The sequence below is a fragment of the Fulmarus glacialis genome, unplaced genomic scaffold (genome assembly GCF_000690835.1).
Source record: "Fulmarus glacialis isolate BGI_N327 unplaced genomic scaffold, ASM69083v1 scaffold10007, whole genome shotgun sequence".
Classification (NCBI taxonomy): domain Eukaryota; kingdom Metazoa; phylum Chordata; class Aves; order Procellariiformes; family Procellariidae; genus Fulmarus; species Fulmarus glacialis.
In genome coordinates, this window is record NW_009222596.1 from 18,513 (window position 1) to 36,301 (window position 17,789).

At 37.9% G+C, this 17,789-nt stretch overlaps 1 protein-coding gene across 1 annotated transcript in view; it reads right to left on the minus strand.

The window, feature by feature from the left end:
• The window catches only part of ALG14 (ALG14, UDP-N-acetylglucosaminyltransferase subunit), a gene marked incomplete at its 5' end in the record, with an annotated part of 20,935 nt that extends 3,763 nt beyond the window's left edge, over window positions 1-17,172 (minus strand). The window contains 2 exons of the mRNA XM_009581497.1: window positions 12,063-12,185; window positions 17,021-17,172. Of these exons, the coding sequence (XP_009579792.1) occupies window positions 12,063-12,185; window positions 17,021-17,172 (275 nt within the window). The remainder of the gene's footprint in view (window positions 1-12,062; window positions 12,186-17,020) is intronic.
• Window positions 17,173-17,789: the final 617 nt, after the last annotated feature.

A 17,789-nucleotide genomic window follows, 5' to 3' on the forward strand; every position in this document is an offset into this window, starting at 1 on the left:
TGGAATCCAACATCATATACTCATCAACGGATACAGCGGAAACTTCTGAGAAAACAAGTATGCACTTTATAAAGAAGAGGAACTGTTGTGGAATCTATAAGCTAGAAATGCTGCTGTTCAGCTCCTGCCAGTATACGAACTTGTTGATGGTGGGAAGGAACTGAATCATCTACAGCCTTCCTTAAACATGTGAGAGAAGATGAGTTGTCCTACTAGTGAATTTCAAAACACTGTTCAAAAGTAAATTTTGGAGAATGATTGATGTCTTCCACCTTGAAAAGACCAAGGCTTTTGTTTTTCCCCTGCAGCAGAATACAAGTATCTCTCAGGGAATCCAGTGGCAATCATTAGTATGCTGTGGAGAAGAAGCAGGCATCTATTGGGCGAGAAGGGACCAGGGCCTCTACAAGGTCAACCAGCTATTCAGGGTAAGTGTTTCGCAGTATCTATTTACTTTAGCTACAAGGCTGCCTGTAGAATATTTGTGTTGCATGAGATATGTCTCCGAAGATCTCTAGTTTATTTGGTTCAGCCTTCCTTGGTGAGGCAGCAGAAAGGGGGAAAGAATGGGCAAAAGACAATTTTTGTGTCACCTTTGTGACCTCTTGAGCTGCAACTGCCCAAGGACTTTCTTGGTCACTGGGCTATCCGACCTTGCTGCCAACAAGCTGTAAGGGTTTGTTCCAGAAGCCAGTGCTACAGGTCTCTTTACACCATTTACATTCGCCTCTAATGCAAAGGAAGGTCCAGCTAACTGTTAAAATGGCTCACTGGCTGCCTGGCTTCACAGCTAGACATATAAAGTAAATCCTACATACTAAAATCCTCTACCAATTCAATGTAATCAGACTTTTAAACAGTACAATAAACTAATCAATCTGTATATTAATGGAGGTTTAAAAGTAAAGGATCAGAATACAATATTTATACTTAGCAACTCTCTCTATAAATCTAATTTCGAATTAATCACTTTCATATAAAAATGGAATAGTTCTTGCCTTTCTGTTTCAGATATTTTCTACAACTGCTGAAAGAAAACAAGCTAAGCCAGCAGTCTGGCACACTGGGAACACTGGCACATGGCACCACTGCTGATAAAAGCTGCTTTAGAGTTGGTGAATGCAGCACTGTAGCAGAGTGACATTTACCAGCTAAAACATTGAAAGCATAGCTCACAGCTTCGCTAGGATTAAATGTCAGGCCACTGGTTAAAACAAAAGTGAGTAAAGCAGAAAACTTGCAGTTTTTCTCATAAATATGTAAACATACATTTGCTGTGTATCTTTAATGAACAAGTATTTGAGTACTGCTTAAGTTGCCAAATTACAACAATCAAAGGGAGGACAACATAAGTCCTCCTAAACTTAGCAGAAAGTGGAAGACTAATGTGAGATTTGCTTTGCATAAGGAACTGTCAACACCTGCTGTTCTCCCTAATGACTTCCACAGAGATTGGCTTTTGCCACCTGGACAAGAGCAGAAAAACTGCCCAGCTTTCTGGGGCTGGGCAGGCTTGTGGTATGGGAGTGTTGATTGCTGCTGCAGGGTGATGCACACATGTGAACTGAAGACTGCGCTGCTTGCCAGTTATGGAGCTACCTCCTGGAGTATGTTTAGGACAAGGCCTCCTTAGTCCTGATAATGCTCCCTTCCCCACAGTGCTAAACAAATAGAGATAAGAATAAGGGAGTAGATGGTGGTGACACAGAACTACTAAAAGAGTGGAGTGATACAAAACTGACCTCAGCTGGGTTAATTGCATGATCTTTGTATATCTATGCAAGTAAACAGACCTACTTTTTAACAATGTAGGAAAAAAACCAATTAGGTATTTTCTGCTTCTCAGGAACAAGTGTGGGCCTAAAAGCAGGGATTTATTAATAACTTTATTTTGTTTGTTTTTTTGCTGGACTGCTAAACCTCAGCTTTTGTTGAGAAATACTTCATTTCAATAGCTATTTAACATTTGGGAACAAAACCTAACTGTTCAGCCTGTTAAGATATGAAAGCCCAGAAGATATCTCTGAGGTTTGTCAGAAAAGCCAAGGAAATTTGAATAGCTGTTCCTGATATTTTAAGGAAGGCAAGGGAAAAGGAAAGGGAAAGGATAAAAAAAGAAGAAAGCATGGAAGAGAGGAAGTGGGAAACCAGTTTCAATTACAATTGAAAAGAAGTTAGCACAGAAGAAAAAGGAGTTTTAAAACATGATCATACTGCCATACTCCCATAGAAGAGACTTAAGAAAAAAACTTGCCTGTTTGCAAATAAGACTTCATTTAAAAACAAAAAAACCCCCAAACAAATCCCTTAATTCCTCTATGAAGAAAAAGGATGAGCATAAACCAATCTCACTCAGCTCCGATGAACAACTTAGACCATCTACTGATCTGACAAAACTCCTCAGCCAAAGGTATTTTCAGCAGAAAGTTCCTCAATTTGGACGACGTTTGACAAGTTTTCACCTTGCTAGGCAAAGAGAATTCTGGCTTTGGAATGAGTTTTCAAAGATCAGCAAGGAAATGCACCAATTAGAGAAAGTAGCTAAATGGATTGTAAACTGTGTGTTATACATTTTTATTTTCATTGCATGTTCTTAGTTGATGACAGATGCCCAAATGTTGTGTTGTTGGTAGCTGGACTTACATAACGAAAAAAACCGAAGTGCCATAGCAAGTTACAATACATGGAAATCTTATAAAAATCAGCTTTAAGAAATTCTAGAAACAATGGCAGACAAAATAATAAACCTTTCCCAAAGGTAGCAGAACTAACAATAAACACAATTCAATGACATACAAATACAGAAAACTAACAGGGGGCAGATGACACTGTCTTGACACAAAGAAAGCCTCCTTCACGAAACTACAAATCTGACCATAGAACAACCTGCAGGATCTTTCAGAAACAAGGGAAATGGAGCAGAGAATGATTCCAGTGACAGGGAACCTGAACAGTCACATTTAGTGAAAGCTGAGTAGAAGTCCTTGGACACTGAAAGGAAAACTAAAAGAAAAAACATAATAACATACTCATTTTTATGTCAGGGCTAGTTTTGGACTCCTGCATTCACCAGGCAGGAGCTAGGGGTTTTGATATTTCAGGAGCTTATTGCCTTTTATGATTTCAGTGTAATAACAAATGTTCTTGTTTATGTGTTTTTTGTTTTGCTGGGGGAAGGTTGTTTGTTTCTGTGGCACAAGAAGAGAGAATCTGCAATGAATTCATTTGTATTCTACTATGTAAATTACAGAATCTCATGAGCTCATCAGCCCTTGCTTGTTTTTAGTATTATCTTACTGTTTTGAAAACTTCACCCTAATGCCCTGTAAGGTGAAGTATCCAGCTGAACATTTTTTTCCTTCACCTACAGAAGTACTGAGTGCTACCTACAAAGGCAGCTGTAATCTGGCTCCTCAGTCTCAGCTGTTCCCATTTCCTGCCCTGTGATTCCCAAGGACCTGGTTCAGCTGACTGCTCAGTGTATCCTGAACAGCCCCCAAATCTGCGGGAAACACAAGCATTGCAGCCCTGCAGTTGTGAGACCAGCTCTCTTAATATTGGAGATGCTCTAACTGTAAAATTAAACTAACAAAAGCATCAGTGAACAAATATCTCAGATTTTAATTGTAAATATATTTACCTTATGAGCTCATGACCAAGATGCAAGCCTGGGAAGTCAAGAAACCAGGGTTGTACTCACAGCTCTACTGTGGACTCACCACAGGATTTGGGACACAGCACTTATTTTCTCTTACATCAGTATTTTCTACTTTAACACCAGGAAAACAGTGATTTACTCCTCACAGAGGATGCATCAAGATTCCTGTATATCCTTCTCAGTGAAGATCTCCAGGTATGGAGAGTATTGGTTATATTAGCATGTATTTTGATTCAGTAGCGTAGTCTGAGAATAAGATAAAATGTACATGCTACTTTCTTTTGAATAGAATTTTTTTTTTAATACATTCAGACATAGCAGGCCATACTATACCATTAAGAATCAACTTCTGCTAGTAACTTTGATGGCTACTTAAGGCTGGATGGCAAACAGAGAAAAATTGTTACTTTTTTCATAAATGAGTAACTCTAAAAGGTTTCAAGAGCTACATTGTTCATCTACGTGGAGGTAATGCAGTTGTGATAGAAGTAAGATCTCTTCTAGGGAATATAAATCTATTTGGTAATCAGAAAAACAAGAGAAATCTGAGAATTGAAGAGAGAAAAGGATTTCTCCTTACCTCAAATACTTAAGCATGTGGGAGGGAGTGACCTTGTTAAGCTTTTGCTAGTCTAGCTCCTTAGCATGTCTGAAAAATCAAGTTTTGAACCTCAAGGAAAACTAGCTTGGAATTTTTAATTTTTTTTTTTAAGGTTTAAAAAAAAAGGAAGGAACCTTTTCCAACATTTCCTTATTATTGCTATTGGTGGGGAGAAAGAAGAATTTCAGGTTCTGTTTGAACAATATAAAGGTCATTAAACTACCTACTGCCTTATTCTTTTTGAATAGTGAAGATCTTATCCAGTTCACTTCCCTCCACAACCTGAAAATAAAACCAGCTAAAATTTCACACCCTGTCTGCTGTTTGAACGTACCTGTGGAATGCAGACTAGGAGAAAAAAATCTAGATGTGCAGTCTCATGTAAATCAGGTAATTAAGGTAGAATTGAATTATACTGGGTACGCTTTCATCTTCTATTCTCTAAATCACTTGAATCATCAGGAGTGCAAAAACATAGTTATAGTGTTCTATAGCAACAGCTTGTGCTCAGGCTGGTCAGCACCTATAGCTTGTAGCATTGCCATGAAAACCTTTCTAGTCCACTTCTGTGCATCTTGTTGGTATGGTTCCTGTTGTTATTAGCATACAACACACAGAGTAGGTGAGGTGCTCTTCAAAAAAAGCAGAGACATGTGTGGTCCTACAGGCAGATTAGCTAGCTAGGATAAATAAGATCAGTGAATGCCAGAATGGGGAAGAGAGAAGTGGAAGAGCAAGGACTTAAATTACCACACTGTGCAGTTGGGTTTCTAATGTGCACTACTTTTTTTCTGAGTATTATTTTCATCATAGAATGAAATACATTGGGAAGCATCACCAACTCCCTCTTTTCCCCAGCTCTCACTTTATAAAAGCTTGGGGAGAGGGAGACAAAAATCCTACCTAGTAGATTTTTCTATGGGAGAAAAGGAGAGGTTCCACAAAACCACTAGGAACTAGATTAAACAACAGGATTTAATTGTAACAGCACTAGGCATTGTCACTTCTGCATTCTAGGCACTTAGTGGCCTGACCCAGAGTTACCAGCCCAGTGTCCTCAGGGGCAAGAGACAAGGGAAGGGGCCCAGCTGATGTGATTTGGATCAGCATCCACATGCAAAGTAGTGAGGGAAGCTCCTAGTTCTGGATCTCAGCAGAGCAGCTATGCGTGTGGCTATTTGACACTGTAAAGACTTAACAGCTCAGGTCTGTTTCTGGGTATGCCTAGGGGCTTTACTGATGAAAAGAAAGATAACTGGGGTCATTAAGTGCCTCAGAAGTTAGGCAACAGCTTAGTGAGAAAAGTTTGAGAATCTAGATTTGGATGCATAAAGAAACATGTAGGCTTGACTTTTTTTTTTTTTTTTTTTTTTGATGAAGCTAACCTTAGGCACCCTACTTAACTGCCCCTGTATTTCAGGTGAAAGGTGGCAGGTCCATTATTGGGATTAAAAGGACTTTGGAGTGGTAGTTTCCATCCATACGTATGATGCCTCTGCAGGTATGTGGAAGCAGAATGGGACATGTGAGCTCAGCATATTCCCCAGCCTAGCTGCCAAATGTAAAATGAGAAACATAGAACCAGCCAATTGAAAATAATAATAAATGACAGGTGTGAAAGTGGTACTAATGCTCAAGTCTGTCGGAATGTTAGTGTTGGTTATTAAAACATTAAATTAACACCCAGACTGTCAGTGGGACAAACCAAACATCATGATCTCTGCCAGAAGTTTGTGCCAAGAAATAGTGGCACCAGTGAGTCTTGTGAGAAACTGTGGGAGATGGATGCAGGTTGGTTAAAAAAGAACAAGATTACCAAGGCAGATGCAGGCTGGAGAATAAACTAACACCCTACCTGCGTTACCATGGAGTGGGTCTGTGGTTTATTGCTGCTGATAAATTAGTAGGAAGTAAAGGAAATTTGACTTCATGTGTATGAAAAACTTGGTCATAAAACAATTCTGTAAAAGGCTTTTACTAAGTAAATGAAATGGTAGTTAACGAACTACATCTGTAGCTACAAACACTAGGTACTAGCTGTCTTTCAGCAAGCTGTTGTTGTTCTAACTGTGACCTTGGTTGAGTCTGAACATGACTAAAGTCTCTTGGTCAGAGCACCATGAGAAACACCATCTAACCTTTTAGAGCCTATTTAAAAATAAGGGCTTATCTCATCTCCTGTTATCAAAAAGTACTGCTTATTATAGTAGCCTGCTTCTACTCAAAAGGAAAGGAGAAATTAAATCCAAAGACTGTTAAATATAATCACACATATTACTAATAGTGGCCTAAAATGAGCCTTTAATTGCAAATCTCAATGTGTCTTTCATTAGTCAAGCATTCATTTAACTAGAACTTGAAAGCGGTATTTTAGGTTAGCTAAAACTGATATTTTATATGTATATAAACATCTTTTAGATTAGGCATCTTAACATCTACTGCCTAATCACTGCAGTTGGTATAGCACGAATCCGCATCAAATACCTGCCTGAAATGTCTTTACAATGCAAAACCTAGAGGTTAGCAATCCGTATCTGCATACCAGTGGCCTGGTTCAGTGGTCAGATTTAGCGAGACTGTTTACTTGAAACCATGCTTTATAACGTACGTGGAAATGTGACAAGGGTGTTCATTAAGTTCATAATGAACCTGATAGCTGATGAAATAAGACTGATCCATCTTTAGTTTAAACTCTGCTTAAATCTAAGCTAAGATCTCCGTTCATCTTTACTGATACTTCTGTCCTCCCTCTGAAATGTAGTGTCTATAGGCATGTCTAACTGGCAGTCACAAAAAGAGCAGAGCTACAATCTAGCTTGAAACTAACTGATTTGAATAGCTTTAGACATTTATCTGTGCTCAGCAGAGGGTAATTCTACATTGTGGTTGCAGCGTAGCTGTACACAGCACATAAGGTAGAGGAAGGGTGAATAAGACTCCTATTTTCATTAACACTGCGAAGTTAAACACAAATTTGGATGGCTTAACTTGTTTTCTTTTTAGACTATACAATTTGTATCACTGACGGTCTTAATCTGATGTTCTCACTCTTGCCTATTTTGACTGTTTTGATCCCAGAAGAACAATAGTAGATCAGACATACTGTAAAATCAATCTGGTCCAAAAGAATTATAAATAGCGGGAAAAGATTCAGTGTACAAAAGACTGCACGAGAGAGTCTTAATACTGCATTATACAAAGTTCACTTGTTATGAAGTGAATAGAGAAAAAATGCTACCATCCAGATTTTGTAGCTTTCCACAAAGTTCTAATAAGAACCGTGATATAAGGGACAATAACTTATTATTCGTCATAGTGACTTGTTAAAGTGCTATGAACTTAAGACATTTTGGGCAGGGCACAAAGAATGGAAAATCTTAGCTAAATGAAATAATGATCTCCTTTCATATAGCTTACTGTGTGAACACTTCTGTAACAACTCTAGAAGCTTGTTGTAGTGAATTTAACCAGTCAGGGGACCAGGCATGTGTCATGGGATATGCAGTCATAAAAGAATCGGTAGACTGCTAGAAGCATAATCAGCTGTGCAGGATTCAGGCTACTAGAAAGAAATCTAAAAAGGAGAGATGCATTCAGCTGACAGCTGGTGGGGAGGGAGACGGCAGAGCTTGTTGTACTTGCTGTGCAAATGTAAACTTCTTACTACAGACTTCCCACGGGAAGGAGGCCCTAATGTGGAAGGACTGCCTTCTTTGCCTAATTTAACCCAGGCTTTTCCAAATAGCAGTGATCTGAAAATATCTGTTTATCTCAGGCTCTGTAGAGCACTAAGGCGGTAGGAACTGCTGAGAACTGTCCCCAGAAAAGCAACAAAAATCTGGTCCTAAGGGTCCAGTATGCACAATCCATTAATGAATGGATCTTTACACAGCATTTCTGCACAATTCTAGGTGAAATTTAATTACATGAAAGGAGAGCAAATCGCTGACCCAATTACATAGCCCATCTATGGCTGAAAACAATGTCTGCATGCAATCTCTGTACAGCTTTCTGCTGTGTGGTGCGCGCATATCCTTTATTTTCAGTTTGAATTTCAGGTATGCCAGAATGACTGGAATAATCACGACCCAGCCAAAAGGCTCGATCACCTGAAGACCTGGTTTCAGGGTTGGCAAATCGGCCCAGAGACAACAAGAATAATAGTTCTGTAAGCAGCAAGAGGACCGAAGACTGATTTCCTCTGAACTTGTACCTACTACTGACTGACTTCAAGCATATTATAGGAAGGCTGTAAAATTAGTTTATTTCTTCTTGGACATCAAATAATCTATGTAAGATTCAGTAATTTGCTCTATCTTTGGGAAAAATCTCTGTGCAGCTTGTCTAATTTTCTGTAACTGTCTAAGAAGGATTTGCATCTTTCCCAAAATTCTAACATCTTATTCTGGTTTTACGTTTCTTCTCAGCCTTTCCCTCAATGAAGGCAATAAAAGTCTCTCTTCTCTGACCAAGCTGCCTGTTTTCATGGTAGGAATTTGCAGTCTTTGAGGTTATGACTGCATATTAAATCGGGCTGCAACTGATGAATGGTTTTAAAAGCTTTTCTGGAGGAAGGAAGGTGTAGGCAGAATGTGCTGGCACAAGTCTTGCTTTCCTGGAATTTCAGGCCTCTCCATAGGAAGCCTATCTAAGGTTGACATGTTGTAAAAACTGCCCAGCATAGATGTGCCTGCAAAACACTCTGATACCTATATTTCTATAACTCTTGGCTATAGGAACGCAAGCCAATCATCACTTCTGACATCTTAATTTTGTTACTTGGTTTAATATCTCTAAAGGGACTTAACTTTGCAGAGCGCAGATGTTCATAACTCAGAAATGGGCCTCTTAGGGATGATCTCAAACTGAACAATTAAGCTAACTTTTACATTTCTTAAACTCTCTGGGGTCCCATTTCAAGTGAGGGTCAAGTCCTGCAAGACAGCAAAGGTCTCCTGGAAGTTGTTCAGTTCTTTCTGAACTCACTACCTTGAAGAAGGGTTAGATGGAACTGCTTTCTCATGCAAAGTAAACTAAGAAGTTTTGCCAGAAGATCAGTGTGAGATACAAAGGGCACACAGTGCTCATATAAATAAGCACATATAAAGTAACTCCTGTGCAGCTAGGTTTGCTGTTTCCCCTTTACAGCTATTTTGGCTCCACAGATATGCTAGTTATGCCAACCTAAGCCTTCTGCTCCAAATCTTGCCTTTGTGCACCTAATCATTTTAGGTTCCCTTTGCAGTACTTCTCTTGTCCTGCTTTCCTTGAAAACTGCAACATTTCTGCTTTTCTCCAGCTTTTGGGTGTCTGGAGAAGACTTCAGTCACTCCTTCAAACATGCACACATTTCTGACAAGCCTAAAAGCGAGTGTAAGGATTTGGGGATCACTCATATGTAGAAATGACTTAGAAGCAATTCAGAATTGTCCTTCCCTCCTGCAGTTAAACAAAAACTGTTGCTGAGACTGAAAATGTACCATACCTGTAACCTCTACTGTTTAAAAATATGAAGCATGATGTAATACTATGCTTGTTTCTAAACTTGGGTGTGATTTCCGTGCCAAAAGTTATAGATGAGTCCTGTAAACGCCAGTATTTGTCCCGCCCTTTCTAGTTCTTTAAACTACTAAGCATTACATTTTGCCAAGAGTAGGGGGAGTTGCAATTCACCACAAACATTTTCTTCTAAAGGCAACTAAATACTACCAGGTGCTTTACGTACCACACAGAATCTTTTCACTGGCAATGTGAGGCATTTTAATCCCTGAATCACTCTCCTTTGATAAGCGTTTTAAAATCTTTATAGCTCTCTGACTTATTATATTTTACAGAATTGTTAAACCAATTTACCAATTGTTAAACTTGCATACGAGTAGTAGTATGCAAGCAGCTTTCAAGTGGATAAGATTTGGCATAACACCAGAGATGCTTCTGCCAGTGGCAGTACCAGCTGCTATTGTGGTTGATGATGGTACCTGGCAAAAAAATATTTGGGAACTCCCTCCCTTCTAGCCCTTCTCTAATCACGGATAAGGACTCTTTGGATAGTATTTTGAGTCAGTGGTTCCCTTAAAAACTACAAAGAGCTTAAAGGCCTTGCTAAAATGTATCCTTAATTTTACAAGGACAAGTGTTTTTCAAAAGCATTAGGCTTTTGACAGCTTATCACAATTTACCAACTCCAACACGGTTTCTAATAATTCTATGTGTAAATCCCACTGTCACTTTAAATTCGTCTTGTAAACAGAGAAGCCATGGAATTAGATTAGTAACTTCCTGCTCTTCTCTTATGATGTGTCCTGTTGACACTTTCGGTAATATATTAAGCTACACAGTGAGATTTTCCAGCCAATTTATTTTGCAATAGTAAGTTAAAAACAGTATATACATTAACTGAAGCCAGTAGTGTGGCAAAGTGATTCCTAAATATTTGTTACTCATGTTTGCTCTGAGATGTCTGCTTTACTATTCCCCCCCCACCCCCAAATTAAAATCACTCTAAAAAGAATAGTATGCCATCTCCTCCTCCCTTCCAACTTTACCTCCGGTTTTCAGAATAGGCTTAAGAAACAAGAACTGCAAAAATCTACTTCTGTTGTTCTGCACACTAAACTGCCCTGAAAACTCCAGCCAAGCAAGTAGTTTTTGATCTGATAGGAACTGACAGTACTATTGAAGCCAATGAGATCAAATTATTCACAGCACCTTCTCTAAACATTCAAAATATCACAAATATATACATCTTTTTAGAATTAGCCATACAGTTCACAGTGGGAGCTAAAAAAAGTCTGCTTACAAACATCCTCTGTGGGTGTATATACTAAATTATGAAAAATATCTTGTAACTCCACAAGTTTTTACAGGTTTCATTACAATATTTTAAAATCCATAAAATATTAATTTGAAATTCTGCTAAAATAATGCTTTTTTAAAAAAATCAAGTTTGGATAACTGACTCCTTAAGATGACAACAACTCTAGCAAAAAGCCAGCTTTAACCAAAATTTCTCTTAAAGAATTGTAGGACTTAAAACTGGGAGTCCAGTGCACTACCTTTTGAGTCTTGCATTAACACAAAACTTTATTTATCAGACATCTCTATTTTAGTTCTATAATCTGACAACCCTGAATGCTTCTGACTTGATTAAGTGTGTGGAATATTTCAAAATAAATGTTGTAATTAGCATGAGAGTGCAGTTTTGTGAACAGCCTGAAAAATGAAAGTGCTGAGGAGTTGCCACTTCAGCAGGGATTTTTTTGTCATTAGATGAGATAATTAATGTCAGTCAGCCAAAGACTAAATAAATATGCATGTAGCTGAAAAGTCCATGTAAGCACAAGAACTGAATTTGTACATATTTCTGCTGGTCTGAACCTGCCTGTTCCAGACTGGTCATACCATTTCAGAAGCAAGACCAGCCAACAGGATAACCAGGCTTTCAGGCACAGTTTGTGCTGTTGCAATCCTGAAGAGATATTATCAAGAACATGCAACTTTGTTTGTGCTAGCTCTACCACCATTAACAAGGGAGTGACATGCTCTCTGACGTTACCTGCAAACTTTGAGAGGGGAAACTGGTATTTGCTACTCTAATTCACCAGCAGTGCAACCCGTTCTCTCTTTCTCGATGTATTGCTGCTATATCTCTTTCAGCTTTAATTTTACATTCAGAAATACTTTTCCTGTGAAGTGTAAATCTAAGCATACGTATGAGATACAGTCTGCAATGTCTTGATATTCCAAATGCTTTTATGATGCAGATTAGCAAATTCTCAATAAACTAAAATTTACTTCACCTACCAAATCTGGTTTCAGTTTGTAGGTCAAAGGAAGGGAGTAAAGTATGGAGTACAGGGTTGTTACCACAGAGGAGATCCAAGATTGTCTAACCTCACGACTTCTGGGAATGCGATGAAGGGTGAACTGGAAGAAAGCATGATAAGCTGAATTGTTATTTTTCTAAGAATGTTGTTGCTCCTTCTATAGAGTTATTTGATCTGTCTCTGCCAACTTTTTTTTTTTTTAATCTAGTTTGGAAATGTTTGGGTATGAAACCTTTTCTTAGATGCCTTATTCAGTGTCGTGCTTAGCGCTCCTGGCAATAACGTAAAACTATATATTATATACTAGAACTACATATCTATTTTTTTAATCTCTTCTAATTTTACTTTGAAACATTCCTAACTTAATAAACAATTCAGTTAGAGCAGCTTCACCCGCAGTATGTTAACACAGTGCCCCACCTCGTGGTCACCGAGACACAAGTCTATGTCTGATTAGAATCCAAACATGATGACTCTTCTGTCTCTTGCCTGTTTAAATTCTTTGTGGATTTACACTGCAGAAAATGTAACAACTTCTCTCAGTTAACATCTGGTGCATACTATTAAAAATGTAACAGCAAATATCACTATCCTTTAAATAAGTACTCAAAAGATATGCAAGATGCATATACAAAATGCAAAATATTTGCATAAAGAAACAGGAAAGAACACCTTATCATTAAATAAAAAATAAGTTTAAGAAATAATTTTCTTTGTTCTTTCCCTAAAAAAGATTATTCACTGTGTGTAAAAGCTATCAAATTAATAAAACATGGATGGTTTCTGTTTGTTGCAGAACACTGTAATCAGTTAACAGTAGTTAGCCTTCCTGCACTCTTCGCAGATGGTTTTTACCTTGATGCGGAGGGACTACACCTAAGAACTATTGCTACCTCAGAAGGCAGTCCTGATGCCAATGAAATTTTTGACTGTTTAAGTGAAAGACAAATATAATGGCTGCAGTGCACTGTTCATTGGCGTTGACATTGTTTAGACCTGGACAATGGTCACTATCTCGCTTCATATGGGACACCAGATCACTACCACTCTGCCAGAACTCATATTGGGAGTGAGAAACTCTAAATATCATTATAAATACTGAAAATTGCCCATTGCTAATTGTCATAGCTTAGCCCTGGTGATTTGTGACCAGGAAAGATTATGTTGCCAGTAGCTGTACAGTAAATACAAACTACAAATCAGTCTTGAATAGCAATAACTGGGGCTTTTTTAATATATAAGGTGCAAAGAATAAAAAAAACACCCCACTTATAAATGCAGAATATTAAGTTAATTTTCTTGACTGAAATTATCCTGTTTCATTGTGATAAGGTTCTTCAATTGCGGTGATGCTGGCAGGCATTAACAGATGTTACGAACTGGTTGTTTTATGTTTTATTTGCATGTGTTGAAAGTCTGATTGCATTAGTCTGACAACAGAATATGGAAAAATAAACATGCCCCCTACTCCCTATTCAACAGGATTCTGGTTATCACTACCTCTCTATTTCTTAAAGCTTTGGAAGAGATCAGGTGATAAAAAGAAATGCTGTAAGTGGAGTTTAGATCCTTGCATGGTATTCAGTCCTGCAAGAAATATGTGTATGATAAGGTAGTTTTAGGCAGATCAGGTTTCAGTGGAACTATTCAGGATGCTCCCTTCGCTGTAAGAATGGTGTTAAAAAATACTTGCCAAAAAAAGGTATGGGATTTTCTTCATCATAAAAACCTGATTTCAGCAAAACTTGGTAGGGACCCCAAACAGTACCAAAGGAGAAATTTATTTGTAGAATTAAAATGAAGATCAAACTAATTTTATCTATGCTCTTCAAAAAACATGCTTGAAACTTTGCACTTCAGTGTCTATGTCATATGTTAGGACTTCAGCCCACATATCAATCAACACTTAAATATTAAGTTGAGAAACAAAACCGGATTTTTTTGTTTGTTTGTTTAAAAGCCACTGCCAAATGCTTCTGCAATCCCAGCCTCTCATCTGATGGAGTACTGTTAGTATTCCAGACAAAGGTACCTCCTGCAACATCTGCTGGAAAACTGCATAGTATGTCTGACACCAGAAACAGACAAATTGCTCCCCTATCTTCTACGGGTCATATTGTTGTATTTGTTTTTCCTTACATCTTTAGTGGAGTCAGAAACCTTTTTGTTATCTGAAGACAAATGTTCCAAACTGGCAATTCTATAATGGTTGACTGGGTATTGCAATTTCAAAACCAGTGAGGTAGTCCTTTACCTAGTTAATATTGTTGTTTTGCAAGCATGCAAGGAAAAGTAGGTGGAAAATTGCCACTGCTGTGAATTAGTATAATATGCTCAACTGAATATACTGCAATGCTTGCAAAGAAACTGGATTTACATAGTTCTTTATTCTTAGCATGATATCTCTCATGAAACATAAAATGGAAAAGAACATACAGTCAGATAAGCATTATGTAAAAGTTAGTTAATCTGGTTGCTCATCTCGGACATGACAATGGGGAGTATAAGATCCAGTGAAGAATTCATGTTCTTCAGTCAATAAATCTAAGTTATCTTTCTACTGCTAGCGTAGGTCAGCAGGAGCTGAAGCAGGTTCTCTATGCTGAGTGCAGAAGGTTCCTTGAGTAATAGCTCCGGGGGCACCCATGTAGAATAGTTGTGGTTACAGGCTGGGGGCAACAGAGACAAAGAGGCAAGTGATAGCAGGACCAGAGACTTTTCATAGGAGGCATTTCAGATTTTTTTTTTTTTCCAAGAGAATTAGTGGGTAGAGGTGCAGCATTTTGCTTCTTGTAACCAAAATGCTCATTCTGGCTTCCTTTCCTTCTCCCTGAATACTGTAGCTTTTAGAACTGGGCTAGACCACAGGTCAAAAAGAGAAATTGGTTATGTTTGTGGGTTTTTTATATCGGAATTTGTTAAATGTGTACACTGATTTTCTCTTAGGTCATTATTGTAATCTGTCTTCTGTCCAGTCCTTAGTTCTGGAAAAATTTACTTCCTTGACAAGATGAGGAAGGGAATGACCATGGGTGAAAGCATTCAGACTTTTCCCTTTAATTTATTCAAAGCTGCCAGAAGCTACTAATGCATGATTTTTAAATGCCTGATGATCTCCAGCACCCCCAGTGCCAAAACACATACTACTTGAAAGCACACTCTGAAAGTTAGCAAATATATGTTATAGGCACGTGATCTTTACTTTCCAAAATTTATCTTCCATTTTCACTCTAAATATTTTTGCTCAGTGGAAAAAGAATAGCCAAGGGAAAATAAGCATCTGTTATCCAGACAGCAAACTCGGATGCAGCCAAAAATGTTCCTCTGGCTTTCAATGTTGAAGGAAAATATAACTACATGATCTGTTAGCAGTTGGAGGGGGTACGAAAGGGAAGCTGCTTAGCAAAACTAAGTGAACTAGTGGAAAACTGCATAATCCTTTAATACTCAAAATAGGTATTTTTAAGAAATTTAATAATTTAGGGTTGGACATTTTTCAGATAAGTGAGTATGACTGTGTGAATGACTAAATACCAAACAAGATTTCTCTGAACAGAAAATACCTCCGGTCACTTTACTAAACTTTCATCCTTGGTGCACAATGAGAGAAGAGACTGCCACACTCCATTTTAAACTAAGTCATCCCCACTTGATTCAGCAGCTCGTGGTAGGCAAGGAACCTTCATCTTCCAAGGTGAAAGTGGGGTAAACAAACTTAAAAATGTCATTCCTAAGTGAGCCTGTTGCTCACCTTAGCAGCAGTTGCTTTACATTAAAAGCGTTTATTCTGAAAATCATTGGTACCGAGTCCTACAATCTTTTGTCCCAGTAGTGCTGCTGAAGACAACAGAAATATCAGAAGTGCACCATATGAAATCCATACCATGTAAATAATTAATTTACTGTGTGTGGTACTACTTGCTCAAAAGGACTAAGATCTTTGTAGTCAGAACATTAATTTCCATTGTCCTTATTCCAATTTCTAAATAAAAATATAATCTTTCTACTAATTTCACTGGGCATCAGATCACACTTTAAGTCACCAGTGACATACTGCTGTCTGTTAATCACACAGCAAACTAGCTCAAAGCAAGAAAACACCTGATAAAAAGATAAACAAAATATTTTCATGACTTTTAGGAGTTCAGCATTTGCTCAGGTCATCAACCTAAGCAACCAGATAGAAAACTATCTGACATTAAGAGGTATTGTGTGCTTTTTAAGCATATGTAACTAATGCTCAATTTTAAAATCCGACCAAAATACAGTCTAGAAACACACAAAAATAATACAATTTCAATTAAGGTTTTCTTAGATAAAACATTTTTGGACATAATTTCTTTTAAAAAAATACATTATGTTACTGAGGGAAATGCCAAACTAAAAAATAAAAGAAAAAAAACCCACCATATTTCTGCCCCAGTATTTTTTTAGCTACAAATAACACTTCAATGGCTGGCTAGTTTACAAAATTAAGAGAGATTTATTTTCAGCATGCTTTTCTTGAGCAAGAAATAGCCTTCTTTGTACAGTCACTTCCACTACAATGATATTCTCTCATTGCTTTAAATGGATTAACATGTTAACAGGAGGTAAAAACCATTTTAAGAGAAAGTAAGGAAGGTGGTAGTGAAAACTGGTAGCAAGAATGGCATTTGCTATTTTTAGGCATATTTACTTTGCATTTTCAGTGTCTCTCTAGTACAGCATTAATTAATAGTGTTTATTTAGTTCACTTTTAGAAACGTAGAAACTAGTATGTACAGAATGGCACCTTTAGCTGAACTTTAGTGCAAGTGATTATCAATACCTAGAAAATCAAAAGCACTTGCTGATCTTAAAAATATCCTTTTAAAGAATCACTTCCAAATTGCCTTGAAATAGAATGTCATGTTAAGATCATTTTATCTTACAAGAGCATATTTAACAAGTTACCTGTGAATCAGAGAATGTTTCAGACCTTTTTTGTTCAAAAGAACATATTTTAGCTTCACTCATCTTATCCGAGTCTGCAAAAATATAATGTCTAGGAGAGTATGACTCTGACAAACAGCTGAGTAACCTCAGGATTTCTGTTGTGTGCCCACCTGTAAAAACAAAATAAACTGCAGTTAATATATGAAAAATTTTGTAACTTTCACTTTCTTCAGCTGAATCAGTCACTTTTCCTTTTAAAACTTATTAGTACTAATATTATAAGTGGCGCTTTTCTAAGAGTAGAGGATTCAACTAAAGGATGGTTGACATTGTTTAAGTAACATGAAGACAATTCAGCTCCCACTGAAGCTCTATCGATGGAATTTTTTCAGTTAAATGGGATTGAACCAGGACCACACAGAAGTACGACATTTGTGTTTAACGTCCTGTACACGATGAAAAACAAGCAGGCAAAGAGTTATACTGTAGTCCATACTCAAAAGCCATACAATGATGCAACGGTCAAAATGAAGCTGGGATCTGGCTCAGAGCTGTGCCATGGAAGCGTACCTCCCACTAACCCTACCCAGTGTTCAGTCCTGCAATCTGCGAGAGCAGGGGCTGCACTATCCCAGTTCAATAATGCAGAAATCAAGCAGGTAGCAATTTCACTCTGCAGCTACGCCGGTGTAAAAGCTGAGCGCTTGCAGAAGAAACAGTCCAGCTCCAGCCAAGTGCTTTAACCACTGCCCTTAAATGGGTATTGACAACCTTCTGACTGCAAGGT